The sequence below is a fragment of the Parasteatoda tepidariorum genome, chromosome 8, assembly GCF_982258835.1.
Source record: "Parasteatoda tepidariorum strain Cologne lab strain chromosome 8, Ptep-v5.0, whole genome shotgun sequence".
Classification (NCBI taxonomy): domain Eukaryota; kingdom Metazoa; phylum Arthropoda; class Arachnida; order Araneae; family Theridiidae; genus Parasteatoda; species Parasteatoda tepidariorum.
In genome coordinates, this window is record NC_141762.1 from 44,166,397 (window position 1) to 44,187,482 (window position 21,086).

The 21,086-nt window shown below is 28.0% G+C and overlaps 1 protein-coding gene and 1 long non-coding RNA gene across 2 annotated transcripts in view; one reads left to right on the forward strand and one right to left on the reverse strand.

Moving 5' to 3' along the window:
• Positions 1 to 21,086, forward strand: part of LOC139425710 (uncharacterized) — a 126,122-nt gene that overhangs the window by 93,990 nt on the left and 11,046 nt on the right. The window lies entirely within an intron of this gene.
• LOC107449122 (putative adhesion G protein-coupled receptor E4P) overlaps positions 1 to 21,086 on the reverse strand; it is a 55,948-nt gene that overhangs the window by 25,423 nt on the left and 9,439 nt on the right. The window contains exons 3-6 of the mRNA XM_043055188.3: positions 20,327 to 20,503; positions 10,058 to 10,249; positions 2,387 to 2,548; positions 219 to 268 (exon numbers count right to left, since the gene is read on the reverse strand). Of these exons, the coding sequence (XP_042911122.1) occupies positions 219 to 268; positions 2,387 to 2,548; positions 10,058 to 10,249; positions 20,327 to 20,503 (581 nt within the window). The remainder of the gene's footprint in view (positions 1 to 218; positions 269 to 2,386; positions 2,549 to 10,057; positions 10,250 to 20,326; positions 20,504 to 21,086) is intronic.

The following is a 21,086-nucleotide window of genomic DNA, read 5'->3' on the forward strand; positions in this document are numbered from 1 at the left end:
TTTTTCTTCCTCTTCTGATTATTATTATTACTATTATTATTATTATTGTTAATATATTTTACCTGAGATATATATTTTTTGAAAGTACGAAACCGGCCATAAACTTTCATTTATTAACAGTAAACGAATACCTTCGATTAAATACACAAATTTCTTAAAACAGAAAGCATAAGTAACGAATTGAAAAGTTAAATCATAGCAAATCTTAATCTACTTACAGGACTTAAAGTTGGAATTGGGCGAGGAGTAGGCTTTTCTGGGGGTTTTTCTAAAAGACAAATATGCTCTATAATGATCTTTATAAAACAAGCATACTCAAGTTGAAAAACTATTTAAAAACCAATAATTATTCTTTCGCACACAAAACTAATGAAGCTGAAAAATTAATAAGAAATTTACTAACACACTGTGTCACTGAAATGAAACTCATTTTGCATTTCCAATAAAAGAAGAATTATATATTCACTAATTACCTTATTTGTAATGCAATTCTTTTTAAATAAAAGTTTGGCTTTTGATTTTGCATTTATTGCGTTGATAAAGTAGGCACTACTTTTTTTCTTCGTATTTCCAATAAGAGAAAAAGGAGGGCTTTCTCAAAACTCAGCCATTTTTCGAGCAAAGTTATTATTCGAAACAACTTGCTAGAAATTGTATTCGTTAAAATTTGTCTTGCTTGATAGGATGAGTTTTAATTAATACCAATGAGCTTTTATTGATTTCTATGTTGAATATGTATTATTGCATTCTTTTTCCTACATACGTGATGTGGTATGTTTTAAGATAAGTTATGTATACATTTAATGTGAACAGTAAATATATGCTAAAAAAGAAAATAATACAATTGCAAATCACAATTTTGTATTAAATAGTCGGATTAAATTATGTTTAGAATTTAAAATTAAAATGAAAAGAGTGACAAGGTTAGTTTTGAACTAAAAAAAAATTGCGAGTTTTGTTGTTGATCTTAAAATATTAAAATATTCAGCCGATTTTCCGATAGGCAAATCGACCTGCAAAGCATTAGACTAATATTTTTTTAGAAGGAGTTGCTCAAAAAAGTATAAGTACTTGTACAGGGTTTTTCATTCGCTACACATTTTAAAGGAAATGAAATATTAGGAAACAATAAGGCTTATTATATTCCTATCATGCAGTAATGAATGACACGGAAATTGTCACAATACATTTACACAGTTTTTCTCAGTTTCCAGAGCCATCTGTTGACGCCTTTAGTAACTAACTTCGGAACTTAGCCAGAATAAATTTTCTGGTTCTAGAAGATAGGATTTTTCTAATCCTTGGTCATATTTCTGGGACACTCAGTAACAAATTACGTATTTATTATCTGTGTATTAGTAAATTGCTTATCTATAAAATTATTTTATAAAGTTATATTATTGTCGTACATCTCAGCAAAATTTTATATTTGATATATTTTAACAGAAGGATAATTTATAAGCTTATTTTTATATATATATATATATATATATATATATATATATATATATATATATATATATATATATATATATATATATATATATATATATATATATATATATATATATTGGTAAAACGAAACGTAATTTTTAAATTATAAATAACAATATATTTGACAAAAGGAGCGCAATACTGAACTACATGAAAAATGAATTTTGCATGAAAATAAGTGCTTCGAAATATGTGTTTGAAAATAATGAATCTATATTTATATTATGGTTACCACGCATCCTTTTCCCAAAAAATCTGCATTTTTGCTTGGTAACTTTAGATTTTAAAAACACACTATAACAACTTTCAGGCAAAGGAAGGACGTTCTCATTCATTCGCAATGTAACTGTTACCAACTAAGTGATCATTTCGGCGTTATTGTGACTTCACCGATACTTTTGGCAACAAAAGTCTTATCTACCTGAACGAAGTTTCGAGGCTCTCGTTGTTTCAGAGAGCCAGATATCTGAGAATTCATTGAAAGCCTGGTAACTATTCTCCTACAAAAACGGAACGCGATAGACCATTTTGGTTTTGATACCTGAATAAAGCGGCTTTTGAATCACATAATTCAATTATCCTTTTGGCTACGGTGCATGACAGCATCTGATATTCTCTACTTTCAGTTGTACCAGCCGTAAGTAAAGGATTAATGGACTGAAAAAGTATTCAAATTTCTTGTAGCGTGTAAAAATTAATGAATTTCAAGTGCTTTTTTTTTTACAAAAAAATTAACGATTTCAATTTTTAAAAAATATGTAACTGATAAAATTAGTTATATAAATCATAAATAATTTTACATTAAAAAATGTTTGTCAAAAAAAAAAGCTAAAAATTATGAATGACCATATGTTTGACTAAATGAGTAATTCAAAAGAGTAAATGAATTTACCTTGACATTGCCAGTATTTTGCATTAAGTTCATATCCCATAACACATTTGCACTTCCTCTTGGGTCCCTTTTCACTGCTTAAATCATCGCACTTGGCTCTCTCAGGACAATATTTCAAATCATCAATATTGCTATACTCATCGGAATCTTGGTCACATGGATCTAGTTTAGATTTTGAAGACTTACAATTATACATCACATATAGTTTTAAAAAATGCGTATCGGATATTTTGTTATACATCAAATTAGCAATGGAAACCACCGTACACTTTACAAAAACAATCAAACATTTGCTTTATTATAATTCAAACATTTGGATTTTCAAAAATTATGTAAAATTTTAATGTTTATTTTATTTAAGTAATCAAAAGTTTTTTGTGAATACAAATTATATCAAAATTACAAGTGTATAATAAACCGGGTAATGGCACCTGCATCCCTTGATTAGTCAAGTTATTAAAAATAATAAACAAAGATTATTTTTGATTGATTATTATGTTTGGTATTTGATTTGGAGAGATAATTTAACCATAGCCAACAGTCCTCATTATAGGAAGAGTACCATAGATTGTATACAGTGAGTATATTAAGGTTAAACTTCACTTTAATCTTTTAATAATGAATATAAATTTTAAAAGTTTTAGAAAAAGGAGATGATTTAAGATTGTCAATGGAACTGATTTACGATTATATACTAATGTGGCGGTTTCAAGAAATAAAAAATAAATAAATAAGCAAATAATTTTAAAAAAATAGAAAACGATACAATATTTATGCTATTTCAACAAATAAGATTCCATGTAAAAAATTAAAAAAAACTAGCTGTAACGCGCAATTATCTCGATAGTTACTGAAAGAATTTCAGCAATTTTCAAAAATAATTTTGGCTACTGATAAAAGAAACTCCTCGTTTCGGATTTTTACCTTAAGGTTTTGGTCACTCCCTGGTTTTACCGCAAAAGTTTGATAAAAGTCTGACACGGAATTATATTAAAACATTCTTCGGGCTTTTACGAAGCGATTTTGATAATTCTTAATTTTTACCGGTAAAACCTAGGATTTACCAGACGTTGGGCATTTACAAAACATATATAAAAAACTTAATTATAAAATAATGTTAATGCTCAAAATAAAAAAAGAAAATTTAACTTTTAAATTATTTTTTTAATTTATTTACACAAAAGTTTTTTGTTCATTTCATTTTTACTATTATGTGAACTTATTTCAATCTTTAAAATACAAGTAATTATATTAAAAAACATATTGAATCAACATTGTTATTGATAAATTGTCGAATTAACATCGTTGTTGAGAAATAGTTGAATCAACATATTAAATTTTAATACATTACGAAATTGGAGGTTAATATTTTATGATTGTTATATTGGCAAATATTTTAATTTGAAATTATATACAAAATACAGTATTTTGTTGGTTTTCAATACATAGGTTACATTTTTTTAATTACCTGGACCTTTAAGACACAGATATGATTAAATCTTTATTTCTGAGAAAAAAGCAAAAAATATATATGATGGCGCAGTAACACTATAAATTCGATGACCATCCAACATTAGAAGAGATGACCACATAAAATTGAGGAATGACAGCCACTTTTCATTAATACGTGTAGACATACCAGAGATCGTAAGGTCCTTAAACAATTTAAAAAAGTGGTAAAAAAGTTAGATAAATCTTAAGTTTTACCGATAAAACCTGGGTTTTACCAAACTTCGAGTTTTACGTCAACATACATATTAGTACAAACAAAATGCTTTACATTTACATGTTTTAATATTCCCATACAGAAAAACATCTTATCATTCAAAAATACATGTTGTTTAACTATAAAACGTCGGTTTATTTGATGTTAAGAAATTGCATACATAAATGTGAAGTTACTGAAAATCTGGAATTTTTCAAACTCAAATAAAATAAATATTATCGCTATTACTCGAAGGTTACCGTTTGAATAAAGCTACATAAAAAAGAATTTCTTACATATTTTTTTTCTTTTTGATCTTCCCTAGGGTAACTTTCAAAAGAGAAATTAAGATTTCTTCTTGTATTTCATTTCCTTGTTTCCCTTTTATTATTCAGACTCTATATGAAACATTCAATTTCTTTTAGATACGTTGTTTGAGCTTGAAACAATATATTGCATCTAATATATTGCGATAGTTGCATCTGGCTGTGATATTCAACCAAATGAAAAACAAAAAGTCTACAAATTTTCATCCTTTATCTTAAAATTAAATTTTTTATCTGCTTTTAGCATAAATTAATTGACATGCTCATTGCTACCGTCGCAGTATATGTTAGAAACTGAATAAATTTTTTTTTAGTTTTTTTGCGGAATGAAATTCTAACTCTTGTACAGTTATAAATGGTTTCAAGTACTCAAGTTCAAATACGACGAGTAATACAGGGTGTTTATAAAGTCCCGGACCCATTTTGATGTTTAATAACTCATAAAATAATAAAGATAGATTAAAATTAATAACGTAAATGGTTAGATAGACTCAAAAAGTTTCATGATCCCTGTCAATGAACTTCCACGTGTGCCCCCTTCGTTTAACGCCGCTGGACTTTTTTCTTTGGGGATTTATAAAGGACAATGTTTACAGGAGGATCGTGTCTAACATTGATGACCTAAAAGCCAGAATTACAACCGCAATAGCCTCTGTGGATGCCGACATGCTTGCCGCTATCTGACGTGAAATTGACTATCGACTTGATATTCTCCGTGCACACGAAGGGGGCACACGTGGAAGTTCATTGACATGGGTCATGAAACTTTTTGAGTCTATCTAACCATTTATGTTATTAATTTTAATCTATCTTTATTATTTTATGAGTTATTAAACATCAAAATGGGTCTGCGACTTTATAAACACCCTTTACAGTTCACAATGCCTCTCGATATAAAAAGAAATCGCAAGTGACAGCGTCCCTGTTTAGATATTCAACTTTACGTCATATTTTGTTTTACAATGCAAACATTATAACACTTAGAAACTTGAAATTACAAGCATGAAATTAATTTTATGTAATAAATGTAAATGAAGTTCGATGCAATTAGAAAATTCAACATTCAATGGCTTTTTTCTAGAATTGTTAATTGTGAAACTTGTAATAAAAAATAGACGTTTATCAGCCCACAGAAATCCCTCTAAAAAGTTGAAATTTGACGCGTTGAAAGAGCCATTTTTATTTATAAACTTTCCTCGTATTTTTTTTTCTTTCGTTTTTAACTCTTTCGAAAATCATTGCAATTTTAAATGTTTTTTAGCGAATTTCTTCGCATATTTTTTCCTTTTTTTGCTTTAAATAATATTTAGTCATAATTTGTTGTAAAAAATTTACAAACCTTCTGTATGTTATTATGTTATTTAATATGCTCATGCTTATATGCTGGTGTTGAACATAGTAAAAAAAGAGAAATTTTGTCAGAGGTAATTAATTGAAAGGTGTTGCCAGGCGTAACGTCTTAACATTTACATTGAAATTTTTAAAAATATAAAAGACTGGGGAAGATAAAGCCCTTTCCAGATTGAATTGTTACTTAAAATAAAATTATATTATTATTATATTTAACATTCAGATTTACTATTCATTTATTGCTTTTGACTGTATCGCACATTTTGTGTTTCGAAATTTAAGTATTTTTTTCCAAGTCCAGATGATTATCCAGGCAAATAAGCATGTCATTGCAATTTACATGATATCAAAATGCTCTTAAATAAAATTATAATAAATTTATATTTAAAGAACAAAGTAAACTAATTTTTTTAAGCAATTATCTTTCAAAAACAATAATGAATGCGTAGCAACCACAGAGATGCCAACTGCTCCGAACAAGTCCAAAATAATTTTAAAAAAACGGTAAGTAACTTCAAAGTAAATTTTTCAAATATTTGACTATTTTTGCTTTTTTTCTAAGAGGTATAGCCTGACATTAGTACACCAAAGTGATGAACTATATAAGCCTAAGAATTATTTAGAAATAGTGGTGGATAAAAATCTACTAAATTGAATTTATTAAACCAAGAATCACAACTGATAAACTACCACTTTAAAATATATATTTGCTGTCCGGAGCAAGTTGGCATCTCTGCAACCATGAGAGTAGACGAGCGGAGCGAGCAGGGGGTGGAGTTAACAGAGTTCAATAGAAATAAACAACGCTACAAACATATTTGAATAATCTTTTCGTTAATAAAGTTTTCGTTATATATCATCAACGAGTAAAATTACATCTTTTATTTCTTCTTATTGTGTCATACATTTCGTTTCTTTAAGAACATATAATTATTTTTCAAGTTCCGGCAATCATTTATTTCGTTACAATTAACATTTGCACAAAATGTACTTACAGGAAATAATAATAATTATACATTTCATTAACTAAAGGATCCCTGTTTTTTTAAGATATTGATTAAGGGGGGAAACAATGATGAATGCGAAGCAATCACGGGGATTGGGTGAGAGGAGCCTCTTAGTTGTTTAAAAAATCGTTTATCAGTAATTTACATAAATGTTTAAACTAAAATTTTAGCTCACTCAATTAAATCAGGTTTAAGTAGTACTCAGGAGAAACTTAAATTTTTTATAACTCACATTATTTTACGAAAGTTTGTCAAGGAAATTGACCAACTATAGAGTGCAGTACGTTTATCTGCTTTTTATATTTATTTAAGTAAATCGTTTTCGTAGTTTGGAAATCGATTTCTTGTTTTTTCTACATTTTACCTGAAAAGTAAACAAACTCAACCGTTTTTATTTTTTAAGCTTTCAAATCATGGAATGTTTTTCTTGCTCTGTTGCTTTCATATCCTTTTTTTTCTCTCTTTTTATTTCAATGTATCGTTTCTTTTAAGAAAATTGGTTGATTCTTTGTGGTTTATCTTTCTCAACTATCTTAAGGCTTTTTTTTTCTTTTCATTATTTTAAAAACAGTTCGGTGTCACGAGGATTTAACTTCTTTTTTAAGCTCTGTCTTCGAACAAATTTAAGCTCTTTCTTTTTTCCAATAATGAAAACATTTTTTTAAAAAAAACACGCATCAAAATAATCCAAAGAATATTACTTCATTTTCCCTGGTTTCTATATATTGATTTGATTCCTGTGCTCATGAAGCGAAATTTCGAATATTTCAGTTTTGATTATTATAAGCCGATTTAAAGGGAGTAAAAATTATAGACCGTCTTATATAAAGCATGTACAACAAACTATTAAAACTATATTACACGTCTACAGCTTATAAAAAAATAATACTCGGATGATTTTTAAATTCTTAGAAAATTTCTTCTCCTTTATTTCTACTGATAATCATAAATTAGTTATCAAAATTTCGCTTTCAAATTTTGAGAACAAAAAGCATTTCAATCATGCATTAATAATAGATTAGAAGGTAATATTAAATTAAAAGGAATTTTATTTTTGTTTCTTTTAATTTAAATGAATTTTTATCATTCTTATATTTAGATTTCTTTATTGAAATACTTATTGTGCTAAATATATTGTACTAGTGCTACTGAGAATATTTAACTGATTTGCAAATGAATACGCTAATAAATTTGCATACTATACGTTTATATAGTTCAAACTACGGATTATTGCAAATGAGATTTAGGTTTAATTTTCTATCGAATGAAAAAAAACTACATTAGTATCCGTTCTTAGTGCGAGTTTTAAAAAAAAGGTAAATAATCAATAAATTTGAATTAATCAATAGTACGAAATCAAACACAAAACTGAAAGCCATAAACCAACCCACTTTATAAAGCTAATACATAACCAAATTTGTTTTTATTTATTAATATTCGTTCCTTGTTTAGTGACTTTCAGTTATTAAATTAAGTAAAACTTGCTTTTAGAAGTTCATTCCAGCAAAATTATGATTAACTATACTCAGTATCATTTGACATGATGATGTTCCTCACAGCCAACTCATGATAGTCAAAATTAACATCAATAACATTTTTTTTTTTCTTTTCAGTTTTTATTAATTTCAAATTATTTAGTTTTATAGAAACGCGTTTCAAAACTAACAATAATCAAAATAATATTATATGTTTTTGATAAGGTTTCTAAAAACCTTAAAATTCATGTATATTCATTCACTGAATTAGTTTTGAATATGTCTAACCTTTTCCATTTATGAAGTAAAATTATTTAATAGGAGTTGTAAAGTAAATTAACGAAAGTATTTACCTATATTACAATAATAAAAATATTGACCCGCAAAGATCGTGATGTACTAAGATTAAATATGGTGATTCAACAATTTTTCAACAGCAGTGTTAATTAGGCAATTTATCAATAATAATGTTGATTCAATAATTTTTTAACGTAATTACTTATATTTTAAAGATTGAAGAAAGTGCATATAGTAAAAATGAACAAAAAAGTTTTGTGTAAATGAATTAAGGAAATAATTCGAAATTTAAATTTCTTTTTTTTATTTTGAGCATTAACGCGAACATTATTTCATAATTAAGTTTTGTAAAAGCCCAAAGTCTCGTAAATTCTAGATTTTACCGGTAGAACTTAGGATTTACTAAAATGGCTTTTCAAAAGCCCGAAGTATGTTTTAATATAATTCCGTTTCTGACTTTTACCAAACCTTTATTGTAAAACCTAGGAGTAACTAAACTAGGAGTAACTAAAGCCTTACGGTAAAAACCCGAAACGAGAAATTTTTTTAGCTGTAGCCGAAATTATTTTTTGAAATTATTGAAATCTTTTCGGTAGCTATCGAGATAATTTTGTATTAGTTGAGCTTTTTCACGTGGAATCTTATTTGTTAAAATGGCATAAATATTGCATTGTTTTTTGTTTTTTTTTAATTCTTGAAATACATTGATGAATAATCGTAAAAAAGCTCCATCAACATAATCTTAAATCATCTCCTTTTTTATCACTTTTAAAATTTATGTTCACAAGTAAAAAATTAAAGTGTGTTTCAACCTTTTAGAGACACACTGTATACGATATATGGTACTCTTCCTATATCCGTTGGCTACGGTTAAACTATATCTCCAAATCGAGCACAAAACATAATCGATCAATAATAATTTCTTTTATTGCTTTTTATAATCTGACTAATCAAGGGATGCAGACGCCCATGCCCGGCATACCCTACACTGATATTTTTTAAGGTTAACTGTCATTACCAAGTCTACCCTATACTGATATTTCATAAGGTTAAGTGCCACTACCAGGTATATCCTACACTGATATTTTATGAAGTTAAGTGCCACTACCCGGTATACATTTGCTCGCTATTCCCTTTTCACTGAAAAGTTTCAGTGCCACTGCACTGTAAACGGTTGTCTTTGTGGTCTCGAATTCGCTCACCGGGATTTGGAGATTTTTTTTCTGCCTCATTTAGCGTATCTAAACCCAATATAACTAAGATAAGGAAAATCCTATCATAAGTAATACCTCGTATCCGGCTTTTATTAGATGGCGTTGCTAACTCCTAAGTTTTACAGCAAAATTAAATAATAATCAAATAATATGCGTTTTTAAAATATTTAAATCAATACAGAAAAGATTCTTAAAGATGATACATTTAATTGTTAGTCATTTAAAGCGATTTTTTGTGCTAATTTCGTACATTAAAAACTATTTGAATATTTGATGGTATATTTTAAAGAATTTTACCAGGACACTTTTCTCTTTTATAAGGTTTCCATTCGGTACATTCTTCAACCTTATGAGTTTTGTCTTCGATTTTTTCGCACTTATATCCATCCTCTTCTCCATTCACGCATTCCTTCACTCGTTCCCTTGTACCTTTTCCACAGGTAGTTGAACAAGAAGACCAATTTCCCCACTTTGAATTCTCTGTTCTCTCTAAAAATAAAAACAATCAACAAAGGAAATAACTTGTTGCAAATCTCATAAAATAAACTCTTTTTATGTCAAATGCTAATATGTATTTTAAAAACAGTCATTTTTAAATGTTATTTAAAACTAAACAGATGTTTAAGGACAGATAAGACCTTTAGATTACTTCATACAATTAATTAATCGTATGAAATCGATTTCGTTAGTCGTAAACGAGTACAGAAGCCTAATCGAATAATAATAGTGAAGTAAAATACATAATAAGTAAAATTAAGAAGTCAATGACGAAAGGTATCGCAGCTCAACCATTCTACAGTGGTTTATCCAGTTCAAAAGAGTCATGGTATTTTGTACAATGTGTGGTCATGTGAAACATTTATAATATACATTTGTAATATACATGACACTGTGTCATGCGTGACATATGTAGGAGTATGAAGAGTGTTGTGGCCTTTGAAGAAAGGAAAAATCTTTTACAAGAAAAATGAAAAAATAATCATTGGACCCATGATAGGCAACTTACGAAATCTTTTTGTAGTCGAAATGAGTACAGAAGCCTAATCCGATGACAATAATAATAAAAAATAGTTTCAGCTGAACCATCCTGCAGTGGTCCAAATAGTTCAAAAGAGTGCTAGTATATTGTGCGATGTGTGGTCAAGTAAAACAGCTAGATTTGATACTGTGTTATGCGCGCAATATTTAGGAGTATATGAAGAATATTGCGGCCTTATTCAGGAAAAAAGTTTTTTTTTATTATTGGGTCATTTTATGATGATTCTGCATAAAGATTGATTTGAGAATTCACTTGCAGCATTTTAAAAAATACTTATATTAAGTGCAATAGATTCATACTTTTTTTTAAGTTTTGGGCCGTTACAAAAATACTTAATTGCTATATTATCGTCAAACGTAATTTATCTTCGATCAACATTCTGGCCGCATTTTGATCAGTTAAAGAGTTTAAATTGTACCCGTACCTATGTTCTTACTACATTACAAGTTTATTCAAGTACGGTTCCAGGCTAATTTATAACGGCAATACAAAGTAGGATGTACATTCGTAATATATGTCGATGGTGGCTCTGCAGAGTCTGGCAACTTCAGACTTACAGATTATTCAACAGTTTTCAAAGCAGAATTATGGGCGATACTTCAGTTACTCCAGTGGATACACCAAAATAATATCAATAGCGAAACAAACATCTATTCTGACTCACACTCCAATCTTCAAGTCCTTAGCAACACAAACACGATTACCTAGTTCAAATGATAAAAAATATTTTCAACAATATTACTAAATTCCACTGGATTAAAGCCCACAAAGGATATGAGGGCAATGAGGAAGCTGATAGACAGGACAAATTAGCTTGTCAGAAATCAACAATCTATATGACATACCATCGAAACAGACAACAAAAGCAAAACTTATGAAGAATAACCTTTCAACATGGCAGCAAAGATGGGATAATAATAATACAAAGGGACGACTCACTTACCAGTTTATCCCAAAAGTCAGTAATCGAAAAATTTACTCCAACTTTTATATCAATCAATTTATCGAACCATGGAGCCCAGGGTAGTTATAAATCAAAATTGTTCGGGAAAGACCTGAACTGTAAAGTCTGTAAGAGTTATGAAGATATCGGACAGATACTTACAGTCTGTTCAGTTTATAATGATTTTAGAAATAAATTTTTCCCGAAAAATTTCTACTTTGATACCATTAAAAGAAACTGGATTCAAAAGAAAATAAACAAAGGAATTGAAGAGACTTTTAAAAAACTTTTTAAAAACAGAATTGAGAATTTGGCCTAAACTGATTCTTCAATAGTAGTCTGAATGGGGGGGGGGCAAGGTTTAAAGACGAGCTACGTTACAAATTACAATGGTTTCCTAATCTCTACAGACGGAATCTATCACCATGCTAACCCCAAATAGAATTTATCTCCAATCGAAATCTCGACCATTTTTCGAGTTATCATATTATGCAACTCTTTAACTGCCGCTCGGTGTTTGATGACTAGTTAAAATTGGCTGGCAGCAAAATATTATGCTGTTTTAAGGCAAGTCAAAACTTTTATGACTTTCCCCACAAACAGGTAATTAATAGCAAGGAAACAACAAAACGCAATAATTTTAAAAATTGAATTTCCAAGTCAACCAAAAGTGAAAAAAATAATTATATTCTTGTCAGATCGAAATAATAAAAGAAAAACGTTGGTCGCAGCACTTTCCTAAAGAACTTCAATTATCACAAGAAATCCTTCCCTAAACGTCCTTCGAAAGAGATGCGTTTTATGTTTTTTTTTTCTTTTTTTTTTTTTTTTTTTTTTTTTTTTGGTCTGACAAAAGCAAAACTATGTTCTCATTATTTGTCCACTAGTAAAAATAATTTTTTGCTATCTTAATTTTATTACTATAGAATCTCTGTGATTCTGCAGATCTTAAAGAAAAATACATAATGTTAAACAAAGAATAATCAATTTTACATAGCAAATAATAAAATTTATTTAAGAAAACGGAAATTGATAAAACAAAGAAAATAATACAATTAGAATTGGACAAATAATCAAATTAAAAAATATAATTATTATTTCATTAAAGAGACCGAATAAATCTTATAGTGACTTTAGCTGAAGAGCTTCGAGAGAAAAAAAATTTAAGTGACAAGTTTAAAATGCTTCCTTCCATACTGTTAGTACGATGTACCGAATCAAGCTGTACTGAAGAGAAAGTATTTATAAAAGAAAATATTTATTTAAAACATCAACAAAACATAAAAAAGGCTTATATCATTTCCAATTCCGAAACGGGTTTGTACCCAGATTAGTTACAATAAAAAATATTGTAACTAAATCTTCGAGAAATTGAATTCTCCTATAATAATATTAGATTACAGGAGAATTATGTACATTTAAATTGTTATTTGTTTATTAAAATTGAAAACCATTTCATTCAAACATAAGAAAAAGAGTTTTTAAAAAAGAAGCATAAGAAAAACTAAAGAAATAAAGAAGAATTATAATAAAAGAATTTCATTCCACTAAATTTAGTTTTTTTTTCTGATTTCATATCAAAAGAACTGATTATTATTTAACTATTCATAATAATTTCTTGTTCATATCGTATTTTACTTGATATCTTTGTTAATGTTTAAGTAAAAAAAATCCATAATAACACCTTTTGTAATATTGTTAAGTTTGTAAACAAATAAATAAATGAATATTGTTAAAATATGCTTCAAAAACCCTTTTAATCCAATCCAATAACTTGATTTAATAATTTAAAATAAAAAGTTCTCAAATAAACAAATACTTGAATTAAGTTTCTGAAAATTTAATTTAGTATATAATAAACTTAATTCGCCTTCTAGAAGCAGATATTGCATTCAGTTTATTTCTATTGATATGAAGTTATGAACTTTTAATTTTCTTATGAAAAAACACACTTATTTAAAAACCATTCTTCATTAAAAAAATCTTAATTACATCTGCTTTGTTATACAACAAATCATTAATAAATCTTAAATGGTTACTTAAATTTTGTTCTTTGAATTCTTTTATAGTTATGAATTTTTATTTCAATAACAAAGTAAATTCAAGACAAAAGCAAAAACGTGGCATTTTATGCATTTAATTAAAATATACTTAATTAAGCAAAAGAACGAAATGTCAAATCTGTTTGAATTTTCAAAATTAGTTTTTATTTGAAAAATGTTTTTTGTCCTTTTAAATTCCATAGAAACGTTTACATAATAGTATTTATATAACGTTAGTTTATTTTGAAATCTTTTCCTTAATAAATTATTAATAAAATATTTATTAACACTTTATAAACTTTTCTTACCTTTAATGCTTATTATATTATATAAATACACTGAATATATTCATCGTCAAATGTTCGGGAGTTTTTATGTGTATATCAAAATACCAACAAGAACTACACTACCGGTCAAAAGTTTGCGAAAATTTTGAAATCTACAAAAAAAAGTTCTAAATTCAAATGTTCATAGAACTGCGAAAAATCATTCAAGTTGCATGAAAATTTTATATGTTCTTAGGTGAACTCTCTACAGTTAGTTACATATGATCAAATTGCAATACTTTGTTTTTTGCGAACTGAATCCAGCTTTTCATCACGAGTTGTTTCTATGGTGAAAAAAGTTGTTAAGTTTGAACACTTGCCAAACTCGCAAAAAAAAATTTATGTACTTTCTGTTAATAGAAAATAGTTATTTGAACAGTTCTATGTAAGCCCTCAAAATTTCAAATTGATTTGATTTTTTTTGACGAAGTTATAGAATTTTGAAAAACATGTGTACTTTTCTCGATTTTTAAGCATTCCACATTTACGGTCCTTTGGTCTATACATCTTCGACCAAAGAACTTTTTAATTTAAATGTTTTCTATATTTTCAAATAATTAATATTGATTATAAAACAAATATTCTTATTTATTATAGTAATTATTGTTACTACAAAGAATTTATTATGAATATAATTAAAACAATATCTCATAGATGTCACATTTCATCGAAAATTTGTTTGTTCTTGCAAACGATGCTCTGATATTTGAATCGAAGTCAGTTATGGGACATTTTACAACAGGAATGGAACTCTATATCACTTGAAGTGATTAATGGTTTATTAGAACGAATGCTATGCATATGTAAGGCTATAATAAAAGCAAAAGGTGGATGGTTCGAGGAATCTAAGATTTAAATGTTAATTTATTTAATTACAAAATACGAATAAAAATATGTTAAATATTTGACCTGTTGTAAATAAAATAGTTTAATAAAAATGCTAATTGTTTATACTATTGTTATTATCTTTTTAGAATTATTTATGTAATTATTGTTGTTATAACTTTTTATTTTAATTTAATATAAAGTAAAAATATCACAACAAAACTAATACATGTAAGCAATAAATAGAAACAATAAATAGAAACAATAATAATTACAATAATGAATAAGAGTATTTGTTTTATAATAAATATTAATTATTTGAAAATATAGAAAACATAAAAATTAAAAAGTTCTTTGATAGAAGATGTATAGACCAGAAGACTGCATATGTGGAATGCTCAAAAATCGAGAGAAGTACACATGTTTTTCAAAATTCTATAACTTCGTCAAAAAAAAGTTGAATCGATTTGAAATTTTGAGGGCTTACATAGAACTGTTCAAATAACTATTTTCTATTAACGGAAAGTACAAAAAATATTTTTTGCAAGTTTGGCAAGTGTTCAAACTTAACAACCTTTTTCACCATAAAAACAATCTTTGATAAAAAGCTGGATTCAGTTCGCAAAAAACAAAGTATTGCAATTTGATCATATGTAACTAACAATAGAGGGTTCACTTTAGAACATATCAAATTTTCATGTCATTTGAATGATTTTTCGCAGTTCTATGAACATTTGAATTTAGACCTTTTCTTTGCAGATTTCAAAATTTTCGCAAACTTTTGACCGGTAGTGTAGGTAAAACGTGCTCTATAATAAATATTACATTGTTGCTGATAAGAAAACGTAATGCTTACTAACGCACAACTTAAGTACTATTAAAGTCAGTGAGCAGTTTCAAAACATTTTCTTGCTTTATAGTATAATTTATAAGAATTTGTGCTATTTTTAATTGCGTAGGGGGGTAGAAAATTAGCACAATTTCCAAACTGTAGAAAATAACAATAAAAATTGCATAGCTCATTGATAAGAAGTTATAAACAGTTTCAAAGAAGTTCAGAAGTTTCAAAATATTAACTTGTCCATTAAATCAGCAGTTCCCGAAAATCATCCGTGGAACCCTAAAGTGAAACCTGCAATTATACTCAATCAATAACAAATTTTTAATTTAACATTTTGGTTATTTTACAAGCAATATGCCTTCAGACAAAAAGCGAAATTTCAACAAAAAAAAATTCTTGAATGGCAATATATTAAATAAAAAGGCTATGCATTTTTAAAAATTTGTATTGATATTTCTCATCGAGTTTTTAGTTCAAAATGAAGTAACCAAATTCATAAATTGAAGAAATATAATCGTAAATATTTCTACATTTATAACCGTTTCTTTTCGTCTCCATTTCATCAAAAACTTCAGCTTATCGCAGCGTAGCTGGTCGTAATTAATTACAAATAATTTAAATAAAAAAAACTAAAAACAAGATTTGACTTCACAAAGTTAGAACTAACGTACGTTTTATTTAAATTTTAAGAGAAAAGAAAAATTATTGGAATTTTAAGAAAATAGGAAACCGAAGGCATTAAACTCATATAACTTATACACATAATGAATTTTAAAGAGATAACACACATAGAGAAAGATTAATAAGGAATGTGAAAAGTTGCAATTTATGTCCAGATCCTCGTACCATATACTTTTGTTTTTTATGTTAAAAATTATGATTTTCTCTCGACATATTTTACCAACTTAACTCATTCAATATTCACTAAAATCGTTCAATTTAAATTTATCCTTTTTTTCGTACAATCCCCTCCTACACTCCAGGAATCTTTTTTTCTTTTCTCTTTTTTTTTTTTTTTTTTTTTTTACTGTTCTTCAAAAACCTGAGCCTTAAAAATTAAAGCTCAATTATTTTAAGCTAAGAATAAAGATTCAATCCTGAAATATTTTTTTACTAATCCTGAATTAAAAAATGGAGCTCAAACGGTCCACCTACACATAACCTAGGTGGTCAAAATAAATCTGAAACCTAAGTTGCGATTTTTTCCACAATCGGATAGAAAAAATAAAAGGGGTCTGCAAAAATCATCCCACAAAACAACTGTTCACTTAAAACAGGGTAGAACCGGAAATCCATTAATCTTAACTCTCCACTTAAAGTATATTCATTTGTCAGTCATAAAAACAATTTAAAGACAATTATTAATAAAATTATCAAACAATTTCATTGTTCATATTAAATAATTTTAAAGTCTTATTGAAATCATAATTAAGTGTAAAAACATTTAAAACTATAGTGACCCACTCTTACAAAATTATCTGGTAAATTAACTTACCAAAAAATTATATCTAAAAAACATAATAATCCGGTCGAGTATCATTTTATAAAATAAATAGATCCACAGTTTTATTTATACGTTAGTCAAAACCATATAACAATTACTGAAAAGTGATAGCAAGCACAGAAAATAATTACAAGTCGATTAGAAAAAAGGTAAAATTATCGTACAGTCAGCGAAACAGAATGGTGAAACCTAGAATTTGAGCTGACGGTTTCATCCGTTTATGATTAGGGTGACGAACAGATTAAAACAGTTTCGTCAACAAAACAGCTTGAAACCGTCAAATGCACAGAAAATGCCCCTAAAAATAACGAGAATTTTCTACCTTTTACGAATAACGGTTGAAAACAGAAAAAAAAATCTCTAATTTATTTAAACAGTTTTTTTCTTCTGTGAAAAATGTTTTTTTTTTCTGTCAAATTTTTTCTGTATTTCTTACAGTGCATAGTCGAAAAAATGTCGGAACCGTTGCTTCAGATATTTTTAGTTTGAATTCTATATACTATAACTTTTTTTTGCCTAATATTCCCATTGCTGAAGTATATTCCACAAAAAGCACATGCGTTTGTTTATTTTTCACCGTATTCTCAGAAAACAACGTTTATTTTTTAATTTGTTTGAAAAAACGTAAAAACAAATCTCCTTTCTTAATAGGCTTTAGTTGCACAATCAATTGCAATTCATTCTATTCTCACTTCAGTTATCAAATCGCAATCTATTCATATTAAAAATCCTGTTCATTTAAAAGCCCTATACAATTGTATCACGAAAGTTATCTACCTCTAAATTTGTTATTAAATAAACTTCCATTAATTAAATTAAAAGCGAAAGTTTCATTAAAAAACAAGATGCAATACATCACTTTGGGAATTTTTAAAAAAAACGTTATTTATCTTTACTGTACAGGTTCTTTCTTCATCTTAAAAAGTGATTAATGTGTTAAAGTTTACGATTATTATTTTAAACTTATCAAGATTCGCTCCTAAATAAAAATTCTTTCACATAAGCCGCTCTTGAGAAATTTCATTAAATACATAATGAAGCAGGATATCAAGTTAATTACAAAGTCAGTTAAAAAGTTTAGATATTAATGAGAAATTTATGAAAGATGTTAATCAAAACAGTTTAATTTTCTAAACATAACCACAAATCTCGGGCTTAAAATAAATTAATCTAAAGTTCAAGTATCTGGAGGAATTTTTTTTTCTAATCTCGTATAACGTATTTTACGTATTTTATCTTATTTCGTTTTTAATTAAAAAGATTACCTTAACTATATACTTCTGTTCTGTTACGGAATATCCTTACGCCTACCCTTGACTTAAGTTGGAAATAATAATCTAATTTTTAAAAAAGTATACTCAATTAGTAAATTATAAAATTTTAATTTAAATTATTTTATGATACCTTTTTTAAGAAAAAAGATAATATAAGACAGAAAATCTTTCTTAAGTAAATTTATTGTCCCTTCATATCACAAGGTTGTGTAACGGGTTGCAAGATTACAAAAAGATTAAGTCCTTCCTTTCCAAGTTGCCACCCGATGTAGAGTGGATTGATGCTTTTCTTTTGCAGGTTCAGAAAGATAGGAAATGCATCATATTACTGATGTTTTTAAAGTAAAGTGAAATCGTCCGGTATTTCTTACGTGTATGAATTTTTTAAGATAAATTGCCATTGTCCGGTATTTTTTACACTGATGTTTCTTAGTGTAACAGCCTTTGCCCGTTATTTTTTGCACTAACATTTTACGAATCTAAATTATGTGAAATTAGTATAGCCACTTCCAGGCAAATAACCTCAGATGGCTCAGTGATTTTAGCCACTGAGTTGTCATTGTAATGGACTGGGACTCAGTTCTCAATGGTAACTTGAAGTCCTCCATTTTCAGATCAATGGGTATCACATTATTTTAGAGATCTGTGCGCAATGGCACAATCATGTCGTTGGTTACGAAATCGTGAAGCTTAAACCTTCATGACTTCCTGGCTTACAGCGGGCTGTTGAGAGAATACTTTTTACTTCCAGGCAAATAAAAACTCTCTCAACTGCTAAAGAAAAAATGATTGAATATAATAACATAAAGTTAAAATTAATATCAGGTGTGGCAGACTCGGAGCGTCGAAATGCTTTTAAGTTTATTTCACGATTAGAAAAGTAATATTTTATTTATGAATTTCCAAATTCTAAAATCGAAAATATATTTTATCGGCGGTATCAGTTTCTGGTGAAATGCCGATATACATCCTTTAACTTTTTCCACCGGCAAAATACATGGTACACTCCTATAAGCAGGCAGTTTGGAATTGAAGCACTAGCGCTGCACTCTTAGTGTTTTATGATTCTACAGCCAGGTTAAAGAAAAGTCATTGAAAGCATTGATCTCCAACTGACACTGTAATATCTACATTACATATAAAGTAGTAAGTGCTGGACTATATCAAAATTTTATTATTGAGATAAGGATAAGTCAGGAATTGGAAGGTTTAGAGAAATACAATAAGCTACATTTTCATATTGTATACGAGTATTTTTCCTGAAAAGACCAATTTCCTTGCAGATAAGAAAAAATATTTGTCTGTATATTGTGATGTTATCGATTTAAAAGTCTAGAAGCTCGTAAAATTCCTATCTGGAAATATTACCATATGTAAAAAAGCGATTTTCTAAAAACAGTTTGAATAATTTTATATTGCCCTATTGATATTACGCAAGCCATTAAATTCATCAACTGAAAAAAATATTTTTTGGAATTGAAATTTTTTGGAATATTTTTTGGTTACTTATTGTTAAATTAATTTTAACTTCTCATGAAATTTTTAAAAAATCGATACTGTGAACTGCAATACAAGTTTATTCATACACGTCAAATGAAAAATTTTAATTTGCATTTCAAATAATACAAATAATTTACAATATTTATTTTATTTACATTTTCATACATTTGACATACTATGCATTTATAAGATTCTTCAGGTGTCAAAACATTTTCCAGAATAAAATATTTCTTTCTAAAGTTGACGTCGACTTAACTCTTAATAAAACTCACCCTCACACGATTCTTCGTTGCATTTGACAGAGGCATGATCCGGACCTTCGCAATCTTTACCTCCGTTCTGTGGCTTTGGATTGGTGCACGTGCGCACTTTAGTCTGCTCGCCGCCTCCGCATGGCTCTGAACAATCTGAATCTGACAAGATACTCCACTCAGTCCACTGCCCGTCAACTAAATATTTGCAAAGAAAAGAGTTGATATATATTTTCAATAAAGTTGGTTTTTAGAATGTGTTGTATCATGACATACATAAGCTTAAATAGAAGTTTTGAATAAAAAATATTAGATGTTGAGAAATTTGCGATACAACGCATAATTTAAATAAGTTATTAAAGCATATGTATTTGATATAATCTTTTCTAAACCAATATTGAGATATAAAATCTTTTCAACAAAGTTGTCTCGACACATTATACTGTAGCAAATTTTATATTTACTTCTCTCAGTATGGCATTGTTAAACAAAATTTTAAGTTTTGATTTTGAAAAGAAAGAAAAAATTTGTAATGGCCCAAGGCGTAGAATAGTGGCTGAACTCCGCCTAGCTACTGGACATGACTGCCTTAGAAATCATTTTTATAGACTTAAAATTGTCTCTTCCTCGATATGCACTCTGTGCAGCTCTGGAGAGGTCGTGGACTCCGCACATCTACTCCACTGTCCTGCTCTGGGGAAGACTTTTCTAGCCGAGCGTTATTGGGAGGCTAGAGATTAATGGCATTTTTTGTACTTTATGTTCTTTCTTTTTATTGTTT